The sequence below is a fragment of the Ambystoma mexicanum genome, chromosome 1q (genome assembly GCF_040938575.1).
Source record: "Ambystoma mexicanum isolate Mex_15411 chromosome 1q, UKY_AmexF1_1, whole genome shotgun sequence".
Classification (NCBI taxonomy): domain Eukaryota; kingdom Metazoa; phylum Chordata; class Amphibia; order Caudata; family Ambystomatidae; genus Ambystoma; species Ambystoma mexicanum.
In genome coordinates, this window is record NC_090922.1 from 347297934 (window position 1) to 347322025 (window position 24092).

At 49.7% G+C, this 24092-nt stretch overlaps 1 protein-coding gene across 6 annotated transcripts in view; it reads right to left on the bottom strand.

Annotated features, from left to right (window-relative positions):
• The window catches only part of GARRE1 (granule associated Rac and RHOG effector 1), a 1148859-nt gene that overhangs the window by 384552 nt on the left and 740215 nt on the right, over positions 1-24092 (bottom strand). For all 6 annotated transcript variants that reach the window (XM_069639445.1, XM_069639428.1, XM_069639448.1 and 3 more), the window contains one exon: positions 7745-7870. In XM_069639445.1, coding sequence (XP_069495546.1) covers positions 7745-7870 — 126 coding nt within the window. The remainder of the gene's footprint in view (positions 1-7744; positions 7871-24092) is intronic.

Below are 24092 nucleotides of genomic sequence, written 5' to 3' on the forward strand. Positions count from 1 at the left end.
GGCCGTCCCAGGGGAAGGAGAATGAATCGCCCATGCTCCCCGGCTGGGGAAACCTGCTGGCAAACCTCCAGCTCTTGGTGTTCGCTGCCGTCGCAAACAGGTAATTCTGGGGACTACCCCATCGTCGGAATAGGAGATCAACTTGATCCTGCCAAAGGTCCCCCTTCGTGGCAAGAGCGCAGCTCCCTGCTGAGTGAGTCAGCGACAGTGTTTTTCACTCCTGCCAGATGCAAAGGTACCAGGAACATTCCCTGGGCGGCGGCCCAGTGCCACAGGTCCTGCGCTTCCTTGGATAGGGCAGAGGATCTGGTGCCCCCCTGCGTACGGATGTAGAACATCATGGTGATGTTGTCGGTGAAGATCTGTACCACTTTGCCCTTGAGGTACAGAAGGACAGACCCGAGGGCCCAAAACACAGCCCGGAGCTCCAGGACGTTGATGGGTAGGGGCCTCTCCTACAGGAGCCAAATGCCTCTTGCATGGAGATCTCCGGTGTTCTCTCCCCATCCCTCCAGGGATGCGTCTGTCATCACCGTTTGCTAGTGCGTTGGGGTCTGGAAGTCCATTCCTGCCGAGAGATGTGGGGGTGCCCCACTACTGGATCGCCTGACGGAAAGTCTCATTGAGGGAGATCTTGTTTTCGAAGCTCCCCGCCACTTGCATCCAAAGGGCATCGAGGAACTCCTGCAGTCTCCCCAGGCACACGAGGTAGGTGCAGGAGGACATCATGCCGAGCAGGGACTTGATGGACCTCGCCCTGGCCACTTCCATGGTCAACAGCCGTTGTATCTTGCCTAGGATGGCCTTCGTCCTCTCTTCCGATGGTGAAGCCAACCATGCCACTGTGTCGAGTCTGGCACCCAGGAACAGGGCGTCCTGCGATGGTACCAACTGGGACTTCGCAAAGTTGATCAAGAATCCCAGTTCCGTGAGCAGGCGGACGGCGACGAGGAATGCGCAGCTTGGCGGTACGACGAACTGCCACTGAATCCTTTGGAAGCGCCTTGGGATTTGCCTCCAGAGATCCGAAAGGACGGCCATCGTTGATGAAGAGCACCTAGGGCACGGGCCGTCTCGGTGTCAGCCTTGACGGCCTGTAGCGACTCGTCCACTGCTTTCCCAAATAGGATGTTTCCATCGAGGGCATGCCCAGTACCCTGGTCTGCACGTCCTGACGGAAGTCGGTGGCCTTGAGCCAACCGCACTGGCGCAGGCAAACGCTGTTGCCCATCTGGCGAAAGCCGGTGTCGGCAATGTCCTTCGCCACCGTGATGACGTGGTCTGATGCCACCTCGCCTTCCTGCAGGATTTCAAGGGCTTTTGGCCTCTTGTCGCCTGGAAGGAAGTCCAGGAAAGGAGCATTCTTGAACCACAGCTCCCTGTCATAGCGTGCCACGATCGCGAGGGCGTTGGCCGCCTTGATGGTCGTCACTGCCGACGAGAGGACCCGTCATCCCATGGCGTCCAGCTTCTTCCCATCGCCGTCAGCTGGGGAAGTGGAAGTAGATGCCGTCGACCCCGCCGATTTCTTCTTGGCCGCCGCAGAGACCACCGAATCCGGGGAAGGCTGTGCCCTGAGGCACATAGGAGCAGAGTCTAGGACCCGGTACTACTTCTCGTACCAGTCATTCTTCGCAGGGGCTGTGGACGGGTCCTTCAGCAGGGACAGTCCTCCGTCCCAGATGTAGTCCAGTAACAGGAGTGAGAGGATGGTCTTCCTCTTGGCCTACCGTCGTTGTAGAGGAAACCTTCCTTCTGCTCTTCAGGGCATAGCTGGAAAAGCTCAGATACCCTGGCGATCATGGCATGAAAGGAGCCAATTTCGGTGGGAGGGGAGCCCCGGGCAACGGGTGATGGGAGATGCATCCCGTCGTCACCACCGTTGTTGTCCGTTCCCGTCTCATCCCTCGGTGGAGGGGATGGAGGTGAAGGATGGAAGGGAGGGGGAGGATGGATTTGCCTCCGCTTGTTCGGTGGGCTCCCTGATGGTCCAGGTGCCGCTGGATCGTCCGCTGGGGGTAAGGGCAACCTTGCCCTTATCTCCGTACACAGGGTCTGTAAATCAATGAAGATTACTCCTGAATTGTCCTGTGGCGCAGGAATCGGTTGCGACAGGAGCGACAGCTGGTGCGTGGGATCTTCTGTTTACTCCATGGCCCACGACTCCTCGTCGGCTCCACCGTTGCTCTCCATGTCCGCCTCGTCAGGATCCTTCCCATAGGTCCTGACCTCCTCGAACATCTTGTCCAGGATAGCTTTGACGCCAGCCAGCTCATCCTCGGAGGTGGTGTCTGTGTCCGTTATGGATACCGTGCCGCCCTCTCTTTCTCGTCCCGGGGTTTCATGGGGGTCTTCGATAGGCTGGAAAGATGATGCCCTCTGGGGTGGCAGGGAAACTCTAGGCACGGAAGTCATCTCCACTGGGGTAGCCTCCACAGGCTTCGCCAGGGCCGCCACGACTCTTTCAATCGAGGCCTTTGCTGGGTGAATCAGGGCCTTAACAACCTTGGGCGCGTCTGAGGCCTTCACTTTAGGGGGAGGGTCACCACCTCGCCCCCCCCTTGGCTTTCACGTCGGGATCAACCGAGGCTTCTCGCGAAGCTTACCCAGTCTCTCTGACTTCCTTTTCCCTGAGCCAGAGCGTTGGTTCGTGGATGAAGGCGCCTGTGACATCGTGCCCTACTGGGCAGCCGAGGAGCACGAACCAACGGTGCTCCCAGTGCCTGCGGATTCGCGGTGCTTTACTTTTTGTTGGGCCCCCGTCATTGGAACTCAAAGGTCTTAGAAGACCGCTCAGACTTCTTCTCACCTGCTGCTGGGCTCTTCCCTCCAGCCAGTTGGTGAGAAGAATACGACAGTCGTTCATTGTACGGACGGACATGTTCTTACAGAACGCACAGTCCTCCTCCACGTGCGACTTGTCGGTGTGAAGGCAGTATGGGCACCAGGAGTGCTCATCTTCCTTGAAGACATTCTGTAGTCCACATCCTGGGCAGTTCCTGAACAGTTTGGATCCAGTAGGTGTCGAATCTCCTTTGTCCTGGGCCATGTCCGAATCGCGGTAGGCCTCAAAGGTCTTCCGGATTCCTCCAAGAAGCTAAGAGCGTAGAAAATTCTGTAACGGGTCCCTGTTGATCGGAAGAAGAATCAGTAGAGCTTGAGGCTTGAATTGACCAAAAAAATAAGGAGTAAACTCTTTGAAAAAACGCAATACACAGTAAAAGCTCGAGAACTACAGCACAAGGACTCCCAACACTTGAACGTTCGGTAAAAATCTGAAGATGACTGCCAGAGGGGGGGCTTAGGTGAATAGCAGTCATTGGATGGGGGGAGTATGACCCAGAGACCAGTGATTGGTTACTAGTAGAAAGATAGTTCAGAAACGAAACTGATACTGATTTTGTCGTTACCGAGGATTCCCAGCCTGACGACGGGGAATATTCATGAGCATGTGGATCCATGCCAGACCCCATTCTGGAAAAACAAAGATAATCCTCTTCAATCTTCTTCTGGCATTCCACGGGGCTGTTAGGACGGGAGTACGGGCATCCCCGTTGTTGGGCCTTTTCCGTCCTAATACTCCCACTCGTAGCCCGCCGCGTTCTCAATCCACTCCTCGTTCTGCGTTCCAGTCGGGAAAAAGAGAACACCCAGCAAGAGCTTAGTGTCATGATCTCTGCTTCCAAAAGGTCAGGACTTACCCAACTCCCTTGGAAGCAGACCCATAACCCAGGTTCCGAGTGCCAACCAGTCCCAATTGGGACCTTTTGGACCCTGTCCTGGCGCCAGTGGCACCAGGCTCATAAATATGCCCAGTCCCAGCGCTGGAAGCGCCGGGCTCATAATGCTTGGGTGGACTTACCTGCAGCAGACCATGCTGCTTACGTACCTGCCAGTTGAGCCTCTAATCCTCTTCTGTTTGGGACTACTTTTCCTGTTCGGTGGGGCAGGAGCCACTCCCTAGGTTCAGAACACTGGAACTCTTCTGGAAAGCAGGAACTCTTTTCTTACCTAGGCGAGGCTGTGGAAGGAAGACACCTAAGCACCACAGGAGGCTATTTAAACCACACCCGATGGATGAATCTTGCTTTGCGTTATTCTGCATCCTCTGCAGCAGAACGCTCATCGTGTCTTCTGCATCTGATCCTGGGCCTAAGGGAAAAAGGCTTACCATCCTGAATCCAGTCTTCAGCAACACCTATAAAGACAAGAAAGAACAGGTTAGCATTACGGTCTTCAGTGACAGCACTTCTCTTACCTGGTCCATCGGCTGTCACCAACGCCTCGCACTGCATTCCGGCATCTGAAAGACAAAAGCTTACCAACTCTTCGCACGCTCCGGAGGCCTTCGGCGCTGCATCCCGCATCTGAAAGACAAAAGAAGGTGCGTTTAAAGACATTGGGTAACTTTATTACTCATGTGCCATTACTCCTTCCCACGCCGAACCCAGTGGGTATTCCGGCACCCTTCAGCAGCTCCGAACTTGTACCTGCAAGATAAAAGGACAGTTAGTGCGCATCGCATCGAAGCAGGCAACAAGCGCTTACTTACGTGCTTCCAGGCGCTTCTATTCCTCACACGGGTTCCATCCTCAACTCACTTCAGCCCGTCATCCGCCATCGACGGAACCCTGCAAAACAAGAGACATCATTACAAAAGACTTTTAAAGACATTTGAAATACTCGGAATTTACCGTTCGTGCAGTAAACGACGGACAGCAGTCCTCTGAGGTCAAGAGGCCTGCACCCTTATCCAGTGAAGAAACTGGTTACGGCACCCTGCCCCGAGGCAGATGGAGAGCTCGGCGTTCACTTACCTAAGGTGAGAGCGTTAACCTTTGGGGTTCTACAGGAGAAGAGAAGGGGAAGAAGAGAGAGACACCCAATAACCCTAGTTCATTAATCCCATATTTTCTATCTGCAGACATCTTACTCTTCGAGTCAGACATACAGTGCACAGAGGTCCAGCCCAAAGAGCCACCGTGTGTTACACATCACCTTTGAAGATACGGTATTCGCCCAGTCAAGACCGGCGCCTCTGCGGGAATCAGGTGAGCGTTACACTTAGTGCGGTTTTTGACCTTTTCCACCCATCACCCCTCCCCTCTCCAGGTGTTTCCACTCTAAGCCCTCCCGATTTCCATCCCTAACCTCTCCTTTCCCCGTTCCTCCAAGTCACCAGTTCTTCCCCTTGTTCACCTGTTCCTCTGCCCCCCACCCCGCCCCCGTGGGTCTCTGGATCCTGTTGTACAGCCCCCACGTACGTAAATTAAGTGTAGATATTTTTGTGTGTACAGGTTTTACATGTTTTCATCTTGTGGTCCGACGATCGTCTGAGGTAGCAGGGCATGCTGGGACCTGTAGTCTGCCATAAACTATCACCAGATGCCGCTCTTGTAAACCGGTGGGGAAATTGCTCGTTCTCCCCCACCGACACTATGTTCAGAGCGTGAACATGCCTATTCCCAGTGGTCCTGTGAGTTTTCTTCTGGTCGAGGCCCCCCTCCACTGAATGTCCTCTGCCTCCGCACCTTCCGAGCCCTTAAGTACCTCCCCTCACAGCATGTCACAGGTGAAATCAAGCGTTGAGATAACATCACCTGCCGAAAGACTTGAAGGCCTCGTCTTCCTTGGCGAGACTGCTGGAGTCGGCACCTGCTCTGCATGACGATTCTAAGTGATCCGACCACAGCTGATTTTACTGCGGCCGGAATGTTTGCATGAGAAAGGGGCAAACTACCAAAAGTTTGCACCTTTCTCATGCGAACACACTTACAGACTACGGGGGCTGCAGGGGTTTCCCTGTAAATACTGGGAAATTTATTCTGTAAAGTATAGTGTGAGGGGTGTTGCGGGGGACACCCCTGCAGCCCCCGTTTTTTTTGTTTGCGGGTGTGCTGCGGGGGTGTCCCCCGCAACACCCTGCTCACTATGCCACACAGTATAGTGGGCAGGGTGTTGCGGGGGACACCCCCGCAGTCTTTTTTTTTTAATTTATTTTTTTTTTACTTACCTGCAATGCGAACCTTTGGTGGTAGCATTTTTCAGTTGTTTTGTACGGTCAGACCTTTTTTTCGGTCCGGTGAGACCTTTTTTTCGGTCCGGTCATACAAAACCATGCACGATTCAACGAGGAAGATGGCTTGGAATACAAGGAGGCTGCCGCCACGAATTAAGAGTTTGGTTGAGGGTGGAAAGCCAGGAGGAAAACAGCTGTCCAATTTCTTGGTCATGTGGGTGTTGGCCTGGGGCTTATCCAAGACCTTCCTAGCCACAGAAATGACATCTTTCTGAAGGGGACTCCTGGCTCCCGACCCTGAAGCAGAAGCACCGACCTCGGAGATGGCTCCGGTAGGCCTAGGTCCCTCAGCCAGAGGGCCGGTAGTCGAATCGCCCTCTGTGACAACCAGGGAGGTGACTTCTGTAAGCTGGATGCCCTCAGCTACGGAGCCGGTAGTCTGGGATCATGCTTTGAGCCGACTCCTGGAAGCAGAGTTTGACAATCTGTTGCACCTTGGTGCAGAAGAGGAGTTGGGGCGTCCCTGGTGGACCGCCCAGAAGAGCCCCTGGGCCACTCAGCTTTGGAGCGGATAGCCTTAACAGCCATGGGTCGGTAAGATCCAGAGTCCAAGGTCCCCTTTCCAGTGGGAAGCCCCCGGAAGGAGTCCCCGTGCTGAGGGGCCTTGGTGAACAAAGGACCTATCTCTACTTGATGCGGGTTGCTGGCAGTGAATTCCTAGAAATCTCCCTCCAGCAGGAAAGACAATTCTTCAAGGCTCGGTGACCAAGAGAGCTCCAAGTCGCACACGCGCCCCAGCGGTGGTCAGGCCCCAGGCACTCAAGGCAGAGCGCATGAGGGTTCAAGGCCAGGAAAGACTGATCACACAATGTGCATCTCGTGAAGCCTCCTGCACCGGTGGAGGCAAGGCACCAAAGGGAGGTGAAGAAATAAAGAAATTTTAAAAAACGAAGGAACGGGAAGCATGCAGAAAGTTGAAAAGGTTCCTGCGCCTAGCTGCCAGGTCTGACACCGTCTGTGTGGAAAAAGGGACTGGGGTGAGGCATCAGAGGACGGGGTCTCGGGGGTGTTCCCACGCCACAGCCTGCACCCCACGCGTTATGCTAAATTTTAAGGGGACGCTCATTTTTCCCTGCCAAATGTTCTGGTACTATCAGCATGTTGGGGGAAGCCCATAAGGATGGAGTAAAGGGGACAGAACATACAAGTACAGGTCCTTCATTGTTAATGGCTATGAAATGCTAATAGAAATATATGAACAAAAATAAAGCAATCCTGCGGGGTTGTTGGGGGTGGCTACTCACCCATAGCTCCCCCACTCACTTACTCATTTGGTACATACTGTTTAGTATGGTTTTAGTTCAATTGCATTACATGAAATGTCCCTCTTTAATACATTTAACTATTAGGAGGCATGATTGTGTGTGGTCCGTGTAACAAATTATAAGGTGCGATTATGAGAAATTAGATTTTGCATAGAAGAAAAAAAAAACACATGAACCTCTATTTCTTGATAACATTCGCCAATGCATTTTATGTCCAACATTACAGAGATCTGGAGACATCTACACAACTGTCTTCCACATTTATTCTTGTCCAAACCTCTGAATGAGGAATGACCAATTTTATACTTTAAAATCACAATTTTTTAAAGCAAAATCAGGACATTGCATTTCATATTTAAAGAATGATTTGGCAAATAAGTCACTAACAACCACAGCATACCTGCCTTCCTTCCACCTATTAATATCAAAAACCGCAGTATAGAGGACATCAACCAGGCCCAAAGTTTTCTCTGGGTCGAGACTTCGCTGCAATAATGACAATGTTGCTGGGTCTTCTTTCAGACACCTATTAAAACACATAGATGTTAACAGCATTGCATAACTGTAAAAGCCTCAACCCAGATCAACCAAAAAAACATACAACTAAAAACACATGATTCCACCATTTGTTCACAATTTGAGAGATACTGAAGTAATGCAACAAGTTGACCACTGCCACACTATTTTTAGTTGGGATTTACAGAAAATAAATACATTACTTACCTACAAGTGCAGTTATCCAGCATGGGTGTGTTTTGTTTTAGATTGACATGCTTCTATGAATAGCCCCAAGACGTCAGTTGTAATAAACAGTAAAATAATAATAAACCTACAACTAGCACCCGGAAATGGACTTGGATGAGGCAGTGAGTCAATGAGGGAAGTCGGAATGTGGGCTTTACCTTATGATATAGACCTGTCTCCTAAGCATCAGGACACCACCATTTTACCTCCCAGACTCCAGCCTCCGTTCACCCCTGTCTTCGCCACATTGCCCCTCACTGCTTCCCTGCTACCCCCACCATACTTCCTGCATCCACTTACCTCCTCTTTCCAGTGGGAACATCTGCCATGCTTGTTCACGTTGCTTGGGCCTCGCGCCCTTACCAAATGGTAAAGCCTGCCGCCTCTGGGGTTATTGCTTAACTACAATGGAATGTTGGCAGTTTTATTCAAGCAATGCAATGGCAGAGGGCAATGATGGAGGATGTCCCATCATTTCAATGATTTACTTTGTCTTTGCTTCTTTTATACAGAATATTGAACCCGCATTGGTTGGAATATTTAAATAGCAGTAACGCCCCACTCCTCTGGCCACGTGGTAACTTTCCTTAGCCCTCTAAAACGCTGTCCAGTCATTTGATCGAAAGAAAAAGGTTGACAGGACAATTGCTCGACACCATTTGGTCGAGAGCCAAATGGTCGAATTTTTTTTTTATTTATATATATTTTTTTTAAGGTTTTCGTTTAGGGAAAAAAGGTTTTTTTTTTAGAAAAAAAGGGGGTTGGGAGGACCCCCCCCCCAAAAAAAAGAAAAAGTGAAAATACTAAAAAAAACAAATTCGACCATTTGGCTTTCGACCAAATGGTATGGTGTCGACCATTTGTCCTGTCTACCTTTTTTTTTTTCGACCAAATGACTGGTAACCCCTCAGAACAAGTTACTTACCAACTGATAACTTACAACTGGATGTTCCTCCAACCTATTCCTCATCTTTGACACGTAATGTCCAGCCTCGGCTGCTTCGGCAAACTTTTTCGGCAGAGGGTGTCCTGTGTCGATGGCGTCGAGTCGATGCCCCTCAAAGGCCTCAGTCGAGGCCGACATCATCGGATGTTATAAGTAGCACGCCTGGCGCCCGTTGGCCTCAGTTCTGTTTTTCCCCTCCTTGCGCTAGCAGAAATGCCCATAAACACAGGCAGGACAGTACTCAGCCTTGTTGGAACGAAAGCTTTAATAACACAGGAAATTCTACAGAGGCGGTAGGTCGGGAGGGCGATGAGGAATACGTTGGAGGAACATCCAGTCGAAAGAACGTTACCAATTGATAAGTAACTTGTTCTTCGAATGGATTGTGTCCTACAATGTATTCCTCATCTTTGACAGTCTCCCAAAGCAGTATCCATGTTTGGAGGAGGGTGAAGAATTTAGATATGCAGAGTGTTAAAGGGCAGAGTAAAGCACTGTCTTACCAAAAGTGACACCCTGAGCATGGGAAGTATCTATAGAATAATGCCTAGCAAACTTGTCTATTGATGACCACGTTGCCGCATCACAGATGTTTTGCAGGGCTGTTGAAGAGGCCATGCCCCTGTTGGAATGTGCACGTAAACCCCCAGGAGGGTCCTTGCCTGCCAATCTGTAGCATTCAGAAATGGTGAGGATGATCCACCTAGACAAGGTCTGTTTGAAAACAGCTTGGCTTAATTTGCATCCAGTATACCCTACAACGAGCTGGCCGGCCACCCTCAACTTGGACATCCTGGAAATATACAAACAATGCTCTCCTAGGGTCCAACCTATGGAGCCTTTCCTCTTCCTTACTAGGATGCGGAGGATGATAAAAGGTCGGCAGCACAATTTTTCTGACTTAAGTAAAAGTCCAAAACTACCTTAGGTAGGAAGGAGGGTCTTACCCTCAACACAACCCTGTCCTTGTGGAATATAGTAAAGGGTGGGTGGCTTGGAAGAAAGCGCCTGCAAATCGCTCACTCTATGTGCAGATGTTAGAGCAACCAAGAGTATTGTCTTAAAGGTTAACAATCTCACACGTGTGCAAGTGTTCAAATGGCACACACAATTTCAAAACCAGGTTGAGGTCCCAAACCGGAACCTGAAAATCAGAAGGCGGGAACGCATTTGTGAGCCCCTTTAGAAATTGAGTCACCAGTGGGATTTTGAAATAGGAGCATTCCTCAGATGAGCGCTTGAAGATGAAAAGCGCCACCAGGTAACCCTTAATGATTCCAAACTGAAGACCTTTGTGTGCTAATGAACACAGAAAGGATAGAACATCCGCAGTCGTACATTGAAAAGGATCAACATTATTTTCCCTACACAATAAGTCGTAAAACGTATTCCAACAGCACGGAGACTTTGTTACTGGCCTTCTGACCTAAAGCAACACCTCCATCACTTCACCCACGAGGTCCCAATCTTTGTATCTCATCCTTTCAGAAACCAAGCATGAAGGTTGAGAGTGTTGAGCTCTGGATGGAGAACCCACCCTCCTCTTGCGAAAGAAGATCCTCTCTTTGTGGAAGACGTATCGGAGGACAGATGGACATGTCCAGAAGGTACGGGTACCAAGTTCTCCTGGCCCAATCAGGGGCAATGAAGATCATGTGGCTCCCGAACCATCTCAACCTCCTGATTACTTCAGGAATGACAGGGACTGAAGGAAACATCTACAGTAGTGGGAATTCCCAATCCACCACAAACGCATGTCTTAGAGCTCCTCTCAAAGGAAATTCCCTTGAGCAGTACCGCTCGCACTTCCGGTTGACCCTGGTCGCGAACAGATCCACTTGAGGGGTGAAGATCTCTTGAAGGAATTCCTGAATTCCTGAGCTAACTCCCACTCATGGGAGGCAGTGCTCTGCCGGCTCAGAGCGTCTGCCGCCGTGTTCTCCTCCCCGGCCAGGTGAACTGCTGACAGGGAGATTCCTTCTTGAATAGCCCAATACCAGAACTGCATTGCCTCTCTGCACAGTGGTAGTGACCCTACGCCTCAAGTTGATGTAGTGCACGGCCACCGTATTGTCGGTCATTATTAGGACATGCCTTCCCTGTATAGACGGCAGAAAAGCCTTCAGCGCTAGTCTGATCCAAAAGATTGATGTGTAGTTTGGACTCCGATGGAGACCAGCAACCTCCGACAGTCAAATCATTGGCGTGAGCTCCCCACCCCGTGAGTGAGGTGTCCGTCACTACAGTTATCTCCGGCCATGGCTGCCAAAAACGTTCTCCCTTCAGAATATTTTCCTTGCAGGCCCACCACAGATCCTGTGAGACCCTGGTCAGAATCTGAAGTTGGTCCGACACCTGTCCCGAGAACTGGGACCATTGCATTCTGAGAGCCCAATGAAGAAAAGTCCTCTGCAGGCGGGCCTCTGGCACCAGAAAAATGCACGATGCCATGAGGCCGAGCAACCTCAAGAATTCGAAGGCTGGGAGACTGGGCATTCTGGAATTTTGTTACCATCTGGAGAATGTCTCGAGCCCTCACCTTGGGTGACTAGCACTTTCCCAAGGAAGTGTCTAAGACAGCCCGATGTACTGGAGCTGTTGGGAAGGTGTAATCTGGGACTTCTTGAAATTGAGGGACAAGCCCAGTGTGTGACGGGAGTGGCAGGTAACGTTGAGATGATCCAAGGCTTGTTCGTGAGAACGCACCCTTATCAGCCAATTGTCCAGGTAGGGGTATACATGAATCCCCCTCTCCTGAGATGCGCTGCCACCACCACCATCAGTTTGGTGAACACACTCTGGGCGGCGGTCAACCCGATTGGCAGGACTCAAAACTGATAGTGCGAGCTGCCAACGGCAAACCTCAGGTATTTCCTGTACTTCAAAAGAATTGGGACACATGAAAATAGGCATCCTGAAGGTCCAGTGACACCAGCCAATCCTGCAATTTGAGGGCCTGAAGGATCTGAGAAAGAGTGACCATCTTGAATTTGTCTTCCCTGAATGACTTGTTCAAGTATCTCAAGTCCAAGATGGGTCTCAGTCCTCCGTCTTTCTTGGGGAATCCAAAAATATGGGGAATACCAATCCTTGTTCATCTCCACTCCAGTACTGGTTCTATAGCGCCTTTCTCTAGCACAAGGAGTGGATCCGGAATCCTCAAAGAGTGTTTCCCCGGTGGATTGGTCTGAAGCTGCACTATAAAAGGAAGGCAGTAACCGTGGGCTATTGTTTCCAGAGCCCAAGCATCTGAAGTAATGGCTTGCCATTCTTCGAAATGCTGAGACAGTCTACCCCCGCAAATGGTGAATCGTGACTCAAGCCATCCGAGTGGTTTTGCAGCGCCAGCTGACGATGCGGATTGCAAGGAGGCTGCAGTTTGAGCTAGCTTGGCATCTCTACCTCGTCCACCACAAGGCAATTTTCATTGGCCTCTTTGACTGGCCATTCCTCTCACCCTTCGAAATGAGGAGTAGTAACGAAAAGATCGACCCCTTCAAGGTTGTCCACTAGGACGAAAAGGCTGACGTTGCTTAACAGAGTAACCTAAAGACTTGGCTACCGCTTTAGAGGTCTGCAACTTCAAGGCTCTCGTCAGCCTTGCTGGCAAAAAGATGAGCCCCACCAAATCGCATGTTGAGAGGACAAGCCTGCACATCAGGTGCAAAACCTGACTTCAGCAACCACGCAAACCTGCGCATCATGGTGCTCGTAGCCATGGACCTGCTGATGCTATCTGCAGTATCCAACCCAGACTGAAGGGACTCACAGATGGCTTTCTTGCTGTCCTTAACAATAGCCAGGAAGCCGTTCCTTTCTTCCCCTTCCGGAATATGCTCCGCCGCCCTAGATATGCACTCCCACAGAGTGTACGAAAATTTTGCCAAGGCACTGGTAGAGTTGGCAGACTTCAGCGCCATACTCCCCGACGAAAATACCTTCCGCGCCCATCCATCCACACGCTCATTGTCCCTATCAGGAGGGATGTCAGGGCACGCTGCCTGTTTCGAGGTAGCCGTAGCTGCCTAGACCCCCGGACTCTCGGGAGTGGGGTGGTGGGACAGGTAGCCGGGGTCGCTTCTTGTAAGAGATTTGTCCACTGCCGGACTAGTCTCCGGGGTTTCCCAATTCCTGGCCACCCTTACTTGAAGAACCCCATGGAAAGGTAACAGAATCTGTAGGCGGACCCTGATCCAAAATGTCGTTGAGAGCATCCTGATCAAAATGCACTGGAGGTCTAGACCAGCCCAAATACTCAACAGCTCTAGACATAAGCTGTCGGTAGGAGGCGTCAGCATGCTCCCCAAGCTCTGGCTTGCCGAACTCCAGCTCAGGAGAGGTGTCAATACCACTAGCATTATGCAAAGTGTGACAGAGATTTTGCATTCTACTCTCCTCTGAAATGAGACAATCAGGCACATTAGGGGTCCCACAATGGAGACCAAAAGGGGCATCTTCCTCACCCGAATGGGCAGAGGAGCAAAGATATTCTCAGGTGTGGCACCCAGAGGCTTTGAAACAGTCGAAGGCGTTGACTTTGACTTAGCCACTGCTTTTTTCGGAGGCTCAACATGCCCTGGGGGCTTAACTGACCTCAGTACAGCTGGCATCGACGGTTTCAGCATCAACGCTTTTGGCATCGACAATGGCATTGAAGGCCTGACAGGGGTCGATGAGCTGATGGGTACCATCGACTGCTGTGGCGCTGAGAGCTTCAAAGGCATCGACGACCTTGACCTTTCACCACATCAAGTGATCCTTTAATACCATGTCCGATCGAGGCCTCAATGTGGATCACACCGCTTACTCGGCCTCGAGGGCACGCGAGTTTCCGGCAGAGACCGCTCCTTGCCGGCTTCCACAGAAGGCGCAGACGGAGCCCTGCACTGTTTGTCAAAGATTTTAAGCATCTCCACACGGAAAGTTTCCCACTCTGCCGGTGTCCACTTTTTCGACGGGCATGTCACCCTCTCGGGGGTGCTGCCTGACAAAGACGACGAGGAAGGTGACCGACTGTGCCTTCTCCTCGGGTGCTTCTATGAGGACGAAGAGTGGCGGGAACCACTACAAGACCTTGAACAATTGGCCTTCTTTCGCCGAGGAGAGTCGCTCCTCGACTCGTCGGTCAAAGGCCTAGCAGGTCCAAACCCCATAAGTTCCCCATAAGGAGACATATGGGGTTTGGACACCTTGCCTACCTGAAGCTTCCCCTTTCGTTCCCGCAAGGCCTTCCCTGCCATGGATTGACAATTGGAGCACATATCCGTCTCGTGGCCCCCGCCCAGGCACCACAGACGGACTCGATGTGGGACCGTTAAGGGAAATTTTGGAACCGCAGACCTTGCATTTCATGAACCTGGATCGATGGGTTTTCCGAGTAGAAGATAAAGACATGTCGAAAAGACAACAGCAAATACTTTCACAAGTATGAGGCATGCCGAGTTTCACACGAAGCAAACATGTTTGCGGAAAAACGTAACTGAGGCCAACGGGCAATGTGCGTGCTACTTATAACATCCAATGATGTCACCGTCAACTGAGGCCTTCAAGGGACCTCGACTGAATGCCATTGACGCAGGGCGCCCTCTGCCGAAAAGTGTTTTCCGAAGCAGCCGAAGCTGGACATTACATGTCAAAGATGAGAAATACGTTGGAGGACACAATCCATTTGAATAGGTAGTTACTACGTGATAATGGCCTTCAGAATGTGTCAATTTATTTATTGGTGTTTTGAATGGAGCCAACTATCAACGCAGTCACTGTGAAATCCTCAAATACAACAAAAAAAAAGGAAGTGGCATAAGGGAGTGGCAAGGTTGGGTGGGGGTCCCGACTATAATAGACAATCTTGGAACAGTTCAGTGCAAAGCAAATGGGATAAGGAAAGTGCAAAATACTATGTGATGCGATGCAAGCGTTCACCCGCTCTGCAAGGTGCGTTCGTGGAGCAATGCAAAGTAGATTGCGGTGAGTCCCCTCTGAGTCATGCCGAGGCCTGTGACTTGCATACAAGCCTGGCGAGGATGCCAGTGTGGACAGGCAGCAGCTATACATTGCTGCATGACCCATGGAGCGGGGTAGATGTGTTGCAGGGAGAGGGGTGAATTTAAAGGTGCCAGATGTAATTAATTGAGTCTATACAGGCCCTGTACTGACTGAATGCGCATGGTGTCCAGCACTTGCTGACTGAGTGGGGGCTGGGAGGAGGACAGCCATGTCTGTCTGATATGATATGAGGAAACATCAACAAAGAAAATTTACAGCAAGTAACACCAAATCTGCAGGTAATCCCAGTTGGGCTTGGGGTGCCTGCAGTGTTTGGAATGCTCATGGCGCTTTGTGATGTTTTGCCACAGTCACCTTCAAAATTCCCCTGTGGACCCGCTGATATTTGTAGTGACATAGCACCATTGGTGCAAGGGTGCAGTTTTCCAGTACAATGCACTGGTAGCCCAGTTTCCATTCAACTTCCAATAGCTGTGGCTTCCGCTCCAAGAGGACGTCAAAATCTGTTCTGTAGGAGTACCTCTCCTGCAAGCCCCACAGTGACTGCTATTGGGAAGTCAGAGGCCACATATAAGGGGGAAGGGAGCCAGCAGGCTAAATCGGACACTAACCAAGGCCCACCACCAAGGTCCCTGTCCGGGCGTGGAGGGCTCGGAGCCCCCCCCGCACCCCTCTGTTCTCCCCTGCAGCAAGACATGGAACAACCACCAGGCATGCAGCCAGTTACCCCGTGAACCATGGCTGGACATTGTTTTCACTTTTCTTTTGTTCCCCACTAACCTAAACAACTGTTGAACCAAGGTATATCTACTACATTACCTCTGTGCCTTACTTACGCCTTCCTCTCACTGTATTTATTTGTCTCCTGTGCAAATTCAAATCCTGGTGTGTGTTTTTTTTTTTTTACATCTCTGCAGCCTTTTTGCATTACATTTTGTGTTTCCAGTGCAAATTCGAATCCTGGTGTTTTTCTTTTAAGATCTCTGCACCCATCTTTGGTACTAAAGCATTCCCAGTGCATCAGTTTTCTTTCTTCCCTTGGAGACTAGGCCGCCTGGTGAGTTTGTGCTCATACTGTGCAGCCCCTCCTCTTTCTCCCTCGTATCCTCCACCGCCCCATGTCACTCACAATCTCCCTATCTTTTCAAACTGCTATACTATCAGCTATCCTCCCTCTCTCACGAAGTCTGGAAGAAAAAGGTTTAAAAAAAGAAATCCAGACCACTAACCCTGGCCTACCTATCGAAGACACCTATGTCAGCGCAACATCCAGACAGATCTTCACTGATATCGTCTTTTCTGTCCCCTTCCCAGATCTATGGATTCCTCGCATCTCTACTCTCTCTCCCCCTCACATCTTCACCCATTAATGGTGGCACTAGATGGGAAGTGGCGGGCTTCATATGATCCAGGTGTATCATTAATGTCCATCACACCGGCACTATCTTGGTTCAGGGTCCTCAACCTAACCTCCTCCTCCTCCTCCTCCTCCTCTTCTTTGACCGGCAACTGCTGTCCCTCATCAGCTTCCTTCCCAGACATGCTACTCCTTCAACTCTCTGTCTTCCGCCCCCTCAGATTTGTGTACCACACCCACGGAAAACCTTCAAAAGGTGTCGACCCCTTGCATCTAGCTACGTTTAATGCTCCTTCCATCATTAAACACTCTGCCGACATCTGCCTCCTTCTTGAAGACCTTGACTTCGATATCCTTACTCTTACTGAGATGTGGTTCAATGCCAGCTCAGTCACTGCTTTTGACTCTCTTCTCCCTGATGGCTATAAGATCATCTGCAAACCTCGCCTGAACTGTGCTGGCAGTGGGGTTGTTCTCATCTTCCCAGAGTGGGTCCCTTCTTCCCTCATACCCACCCAGACTTACTCTTCCTTCGAGAGTATGGTTTGCAAGCTGGTCATCTCTCCAACCTCCTCCCTGACCATTGCCACTATCTATAGGTCATCTCAAAGGCAGGGACATTAACTATGGCGACAGCAACATTAAGCTCCCACACCAGAGCTGGTGCCTTTACTGGAGGGAATGTGTGAAACAGACCTTTGAGAAACTCCTTCACTAGCTTATAAGACCACAGGGAAGGTTTTCCAGCTGGGTGAGTATAGCGGGAAATTGCAGCAAGATGGACTTTAATGGATGTGTGAGCGAGTCTGGCTTGCGCCAGTGATAGAAGATACAGCAGTATTTGATCATTTTGTTTCGAAAAGGGGCAAGCCTTTGCAAACACCATATAGTGAAACGCTTCCACTTGTGCTTGTAGCAGGAGAGGTTGGACTGAGCTCTAGCCCTTGCTAGAATTTTTCTGCATTCCAAAGGCAATGCGAAGTATCCAAAATCTAGGTCTGCAGGGGCCAAGCAGTCAACTTCAGGGATGCTGGGTCGTGGTGTAGAACGGATCCTCCTCCTCCTCCTCCTCTGGAGAGCAGATCTGGGAGAGGAGGCAGTCTGATGCAGGGTGCTACCGACAGATTAAGAAGGTCACAGCACCAAATTTGACATGGCCAAGCTGGGGCCACGAGAATCATCCTGCATCACTCCGAGTGCACTGATCACATGCAGAAGAAGCTGGATCGGAGGGATTGTGTACACTAATCGGTCCTCTGGGGAAATGGAGACAGCGTCCCCCAGGCTTCTTGCTTGAGGATACCTGCTGGCAAACTAGGCACACTTGGAATTGTCCGCTGTGATGAACAAGTCAAACTGCGGGTGCCCCCAACCTTGAGAAACATTGAACTTGATATTGACGGAGTTCCCATTCATGGCATGAACGTAGTTCTGTGATGGTGTTTTTGACCCCTGCCAGGTGAAATGGAATGACCAACATGCCTTGGGACAGAGCTTAGTGCCACAGTGTCTGCGCATCCTTGGACCAAATGGGAGAGTGGGTGCCTCCCCGCTTCCTGCTGTAGAACATCGTGGTTGTGTTGTCTGTGAACATGCAAACCACTTTGCCCTGGAGTTGGGGTTGGAAAGACCAGAAGGCCCAACACAGATGTGCAGTATCTTGTCTTCCAGCTGCCAGAGAGCACTGGCGTGGAATTTTCCAGTGGGTGCTCCCAAACCATCCAGGGAGACGTCTGTTACGGTCGACTGATGTGTCAGTGGGCGAAAAAGGAGCACATTGCGTGAGGTGTTGCCGATGATTCCACCAATGCAGAGTTCGGTGAAAAGCTGGGTTGAGCGTGATCTTATCTTTCTAAGTTATTCTAGAATGTGTTGAAGTGCGACCATGCAGAACTTCTGCGATTTGATGAACTTGTTGAGTTCCTCGAGGTCCAGAATGGGCATTAGGCAAGATTGTACGTAGTTACCCTGTGGGGGACTACACCAGCCTTGTCCTCTTGGCAATAGGTAACCCAACCTTTGGTATAGGCCTGTACTACACAAGTTGGTACGAGTGACTACACAGCCAGGCTTATCTCAAGAGGGGTCAATGTGAGCTGTAGAGGTGTAACAGAGATTCACAGTGACAGGTATTCAAATAACACTTATACTCAAGGTTTCTTATTGAAATAATTATTTATTAATGTAACTGTCAGTTTTAAAATAAGCCTTCTTTAGAAAGGGCAATATGCACCAATAAAATACGCTTCAAAATTACACTCCTTCAGTTTCAGTTAAGTAGATATCCTTTTGGGATATCACACACACACTTCCTACACGCGGAGGTCACTTCAATAGCAAGGACACTGTGGACATTGATATATCACTTTTAACAATTAACTGCAATATTGAGATTGTAGAAAAAGGAAAATGTTAGGGAAGGAAACAAAAGTTAACGAGTTCTCTGAACAGGGAAGTACTTTACAATCCCCCAATGAACTATAGGTTAACCCTTTCCCAGCTATACAAGTAACTTATGTATTACTTTTTGGAGGGACATATAAACACACAGTCAGAGAGTAAGAAGAGTCTGTAGGGAGCCAGGACAGCGAATGTCAATTGAACATAGTCTAGGGGAGCTGAGGCACTTCTTGAAGATAGCACAAAAGTCTTGCACAATGTTATATAGAGAGTTTGAAGAAGAGAATCACAGTAGGGCCACAAGCTGGGAGGCATGGGAAAAGCAAAGGTGCAAGCAACTCTGCAAAGGGCAGCAAATTCAAGTGTCCAGTGAGAGCAAGCAAGCTACACACAAGAGGCAAGTACCCCTAGTGAGACAGTACCTTAAGTCTGAAGAAAAGGGTCCAGCTGGCTTCTGTTCCTGTTGTAGTCCTGCAGATCCTGTGTTCCTGGGCCTCAGTCATAGGGACAAGAGGGAGGACGTCTGGGGACTCCTGCACTACTGTTTGAAGGTTGGTGGAAGCAATGGGCTTACTCCAGATCAGCAGCACTTTGTGGTTTCAGCTACCGGCAAAAAGCACTACTGCGGTTCCCGGACACCTTGTGGGCTCCCCTTGCTTCTGGGGTACAGCACTCTATTGAGGTGGCACAGGATTGGGTAACCCCGCTTCGGGAGGGTCCTTAGGATCTTTCTGGAGGTTGGGTCCGGCTTAAAGATGATGCACTCGTTCCTGGTGTTCCTGTTCCTCTTTTCCAGCAGCAGCGAATAAGTACAGCCAGCAGAGAGAGGGGTCCCAGTCAAGTTCGTTTTGGGGTCAGTTGGTCTAACTGTTAGGCAAAGTTTGTATGCAGTACCCTTTGGGACCACTACACACAACTAGGACTACAGGTGTAAGCAAAACCCACCTTTGGTATATGTCTGTACTACAGAGTTTTGTGGTAGTGTTGCTGAGCAGCCAGGCTTATCTCAAGAGGGAATGTGAACTTACACAGAGGTCTATAATTACAAGTATTCAAATAGACTCTTATATTCAAGGTTTCTTGGTAAACCACTTATTAATTTATTTCATAGTCAGTTATTAAACATTCACTAGAAGGAGGCAATCTATATCCCACAAAAAATACTTCAGTACTTCAGAATATCAGGTTCTGAGGCATTTAAACTACTTTGAAGGAGGAGAAAAATGGCATTCAGAGCATTTGAAGTAGGAGCAAAAAGGCATACGTCAAAATGAATATTACAGTTACTCTTAAACAGTGCAAATAGTTTGAGTTCCCCAGAAGAGTTGATTCAATGCAATAGTTTAGGTCAAAGTCAATGGACTAAAGTCTTGTATAGGATAAAGCAGTTCTGGGAGTTAAACGGAAAAGTCTCTGCCAAAGTTCTCAGAAGTAGTTTGTAAAAGAAAAATTCATATGTTGGGTCACAATCTAACTAGATCTGCAAGTTGCCAAAGTTTCAAGCACTTTCGCAGTAAAAGGTAAGTTCTCTCGGCCGGGTTTTCACAGTACCTTACAATGAAGAAAAAGATGCAGCTGAAGACGTCTGTTCCTGGCAGTTCCTGCAGATCTTGCTGTTCCTGAGCCTCAGTCATGGAGACCAGGGGGGGGATGTCGGGGGACTCCTGCACTGCATTGGGACTGGTCGAAAAGCTGGCAAAGGCAAATCTTCAATTCCGGTAGCTGTAGTTGAGCACACAAACTGGTATCCTTCTCCCTGGCCATTCGGTTTCCTGCAGCACTCTGATGAAAATATAACAAGCTCTGAGAATGGTATCCAGGTGGCTTATGAGTTGATTGGTCCCACCAACTCAAAAGGGTGAAGTCGTCCTTGAAGGGCTTCTCTGTCGAGATGAACTTGGCGATTCGGACCTGTAGCAGGGCTTCACCAGGCATACCAACAGTACAGGAGTTGCAGCAGCTGTTCTCTTCCAGCTCATCTTCAGTTCTTTCGTTCCAGGGGTCGACAATGACTTCCAAACCAAGAGACTGGCCTTTTAAACAGTTTTCTCCCATTCATTCCAACCTAAGTGCCACTCACCCAGCAGGGTGGCTGTCCTTGCCGGACAGTCAGCCAGCCAATCACCACAGAGTGCATTTGGGTCTCCTAGGAGACTAAGCACAGGGAGTTTCGGGCACCTCCCTCACTTTCTGGCGACCACAGACACTCGAGCGCCAGAGGCAGTCTTCAGTCCTGAAGCCCCCCAAAGGCGTAGGAACAAAGGGACCAAACCTGGTCTGGCACGCAGAGACAAACTCTAGAAGGACCTTTCCAAAAAGACATGGCGAAAAATGAAGACCGGGGCCCGTTTAAACAAAGGGGGCTCAGACGCCATCTTGAAAAACAAGGCTCCTGCGATTTAACGCCATTGGTGTTCGCGGTCGGGAAAAATCTTGGTAGTTCATTGTAAAATCACTGCCACCAGCCATTTCAGGAGGAAAGGGTAGCATTTGACTGCTACAGGAGTTTCTAGACATAGCGGATAAGAAACCCCTCCAGCCCTCTATGGTAAAATAATGTGTGCTGGGTCTAGGAATTTGGAAAGACTAGTAAAGTCAATTTTACTTTACTTTCTCTGGGAAACAGTAGTTTATCCCAGAGAAGATATTTAAACCTTGGGACGGCCTGAAAGGCTTCCCCTGTGTCACTGCACTGAAGGTGCTGTGTGACACACATGAAAAGATGATGCCTATGGAGCTGTCTAAAACTCTACAATCAAAGAACACAAGAGTAAAACACACAGAATTAAAAAAGTTCAAAGCCCCGATGTTTAGCAAAAGAGCTGGAAGGCTCTAAGGTGGGAGGAATTGGCACATTTATGAGAATTCACCCTAACACCCACCAACCCAAGGGAAGAAGTCGCCCGTTCCAGACTTCTCTAGTCGATTTGATAAGTGGAGCTTCAGCACTGCAGCAGGGCTTCACAGGGCAAATCAACGGTCCAGGAGAGTGCATCAAGCTTCTCTTCCAGATTCTTCTTCGGTTCCTTCATCCAGTGGTCGACTCTGCCTTCCTTGCAAAAGACCTTGCCTTTTATGCGCGTCTCTCCCATTCATTTGTAGCCTAGCTGTCACTCACGCAGTAGGGTGGCTGTCCTCCAAGGACAGCCAGTCAGCCAGTCTATCATCTTTGGGTGCATTCCTGTAAGCAAGGAAACTAAGCACAGGGAGTTTCGGGAACCTCCCTCACTTCCTGCCCTGCAGACACACTGGAGCCAGAGGTGTGCTTCACCCGTAAATCCCGCCAAAGACAAAATGAACAAAGGTACCAAACCTGGTTTGGCGCAAAGAGTAAAACCCAAGAAGGACCTCAGAAGCAAGAAATGGCGAAAAAAGAAAACCAGGCCATTTTGACAAAATGGGCACCCATGGGTGCAATCCTGCCTCTGAGGATTCAGCCTGCGGTAAAAATGCACAATGGTAGGAAAATTAAACCACTGCCACTAGCCATTATTGTAGTGATGGTAACATAAAAATGTTACATGAGAAAGTAGACAAAGGGTAATACTAAGTAACCGCCAGTGCTCCGCATAAAATGGTGTGTGCTGGGTCTACAAAGAAAATAAGTAAAGTCAATTTCACTTTACTTCTCGTAGAAACATTAGTTTATCCAAGAGAAACCTTAAGAGAAATCCAAAGACTTCTCTGTGACACTGCAATGCGAGTGTTGCGGGTCACAATACAAAAAGGTGATGCCTATGGAGTATGTCAGAATCCAAAACCAAAAGAATCACAGAGTCCAAGTCAGATAAAAACACTTGAGGGAGTGAGAAAAGGGTCTTACTGACTCCAGGATAAAAATTTAAAAGTCCTAACGTCCAGCAAAAGAGGTGGGGGTCTCTAAGGTAGAAGGGAATTAGCATATAAATGAGAATTCTCACTAACACTTGTTCTCCACCCACAGGACTTTTTTCTCACCAGGAAATACCTGGAGTACATTGCGGGACACAGAGGTATGGTGGAACGGCTGCTATGGCACCCTTTTTTAGTAGGCACTGAACTTCTTGTAGGAGGAGGGTCAGATGTTGCTCCTGTCTTCGAACTGGCAGAATGGAGGGGCATTTGTCTTGAAATTCCAGCGTGGCACCCTGCTGGACAAAGTTAAGCACCCAATTTGTCGGTGGTGATGTTGAGACACTGTTCAACAAACTCTGAAAGCTGGCCTCCCGCTGGGGTGCTGAAGTGGGAGCTCGGGCCCGAGTTTGCATGTGAATGGAAGCACCACATCATTGTTGAGTACCCTTATAGGCTTGTGAACTCCCTCCGTACGCCTCCTGGACGCTGATGCAGGAAAGTGGACAATAGGCCGGTCGATAAAGTTTAGAGGTCCTCAAGAATCTGGCGTTACTGGACCGAAAGGACTGCCTTTTCTGTTGCAGGGTACCCCAGGGAATGAGCAGTGTCTGTGTCCATCTTTATGATTAAAAGCATCTGATCGACCTTCTTTCCTAAGAGATCTAACCCATCAAAGGGCATGTCTATTGCCTTAGACTGCATATCAGGGTAAACTTTTGTGGCTTTCAACCAACCCTGGTGCCTCAGGACCCATCTGGCAGAAACCTGTGTCGCAATGTCCAGTGCCACAGTGATGGCATGAGCTGATTGTGGCTCTCCTTCGCGTAGCAAAGCCAGAGCCTCCTCTCGCTTATCGTCAGGCAGGAAATTGAATATCAGACCGATCTTGTACCATAGTTCCCTGATGTAGCTGTGAAGGATAGCTAAAGAATTGGCCGCCTTAACGGTGGTTGCGGCTGTGAGTACATGCTTTCCAAAAGCATCCAGCTGCTTGCCCTCCTTGTCTGAGGTCACCATGCAAGGGGATGACAGGTTTGCAGACATTTTTCTTGCCGCAGCAGACACCACAGTCGGGACACGGCTGAGTGCAAAGACACTTGGAAGCATATTCTGTGGCATTCTATTTTTTGTCCAGTCGGTCCTTCTTAGGCAGTACAGAGGAAGGGTTCCTCATAACAAGTAGGCCATCCTCCCAGATGTCGACAAGCATTGGGATGGCTACCACCAATTTCCTTAAGGATTCCCACCTTTGAAATGGGAAACCTCTCTTCCTAAGGAACAAGGTCAAAATCCTTCACAGCGCGTGTCAGCAGAGCATGAAAGGAGCCTATCTCATCCAAAGGAAAATCTCTTGGAGGCATATCCGGGGGCTCTGCATCCCCTGGGAACAAGTTGCCTTCCTGGTCAGTAGCAGAATGCATGTCTGGAGATGCAGCCGTGTCTGGACCGGTATCTGCGTAT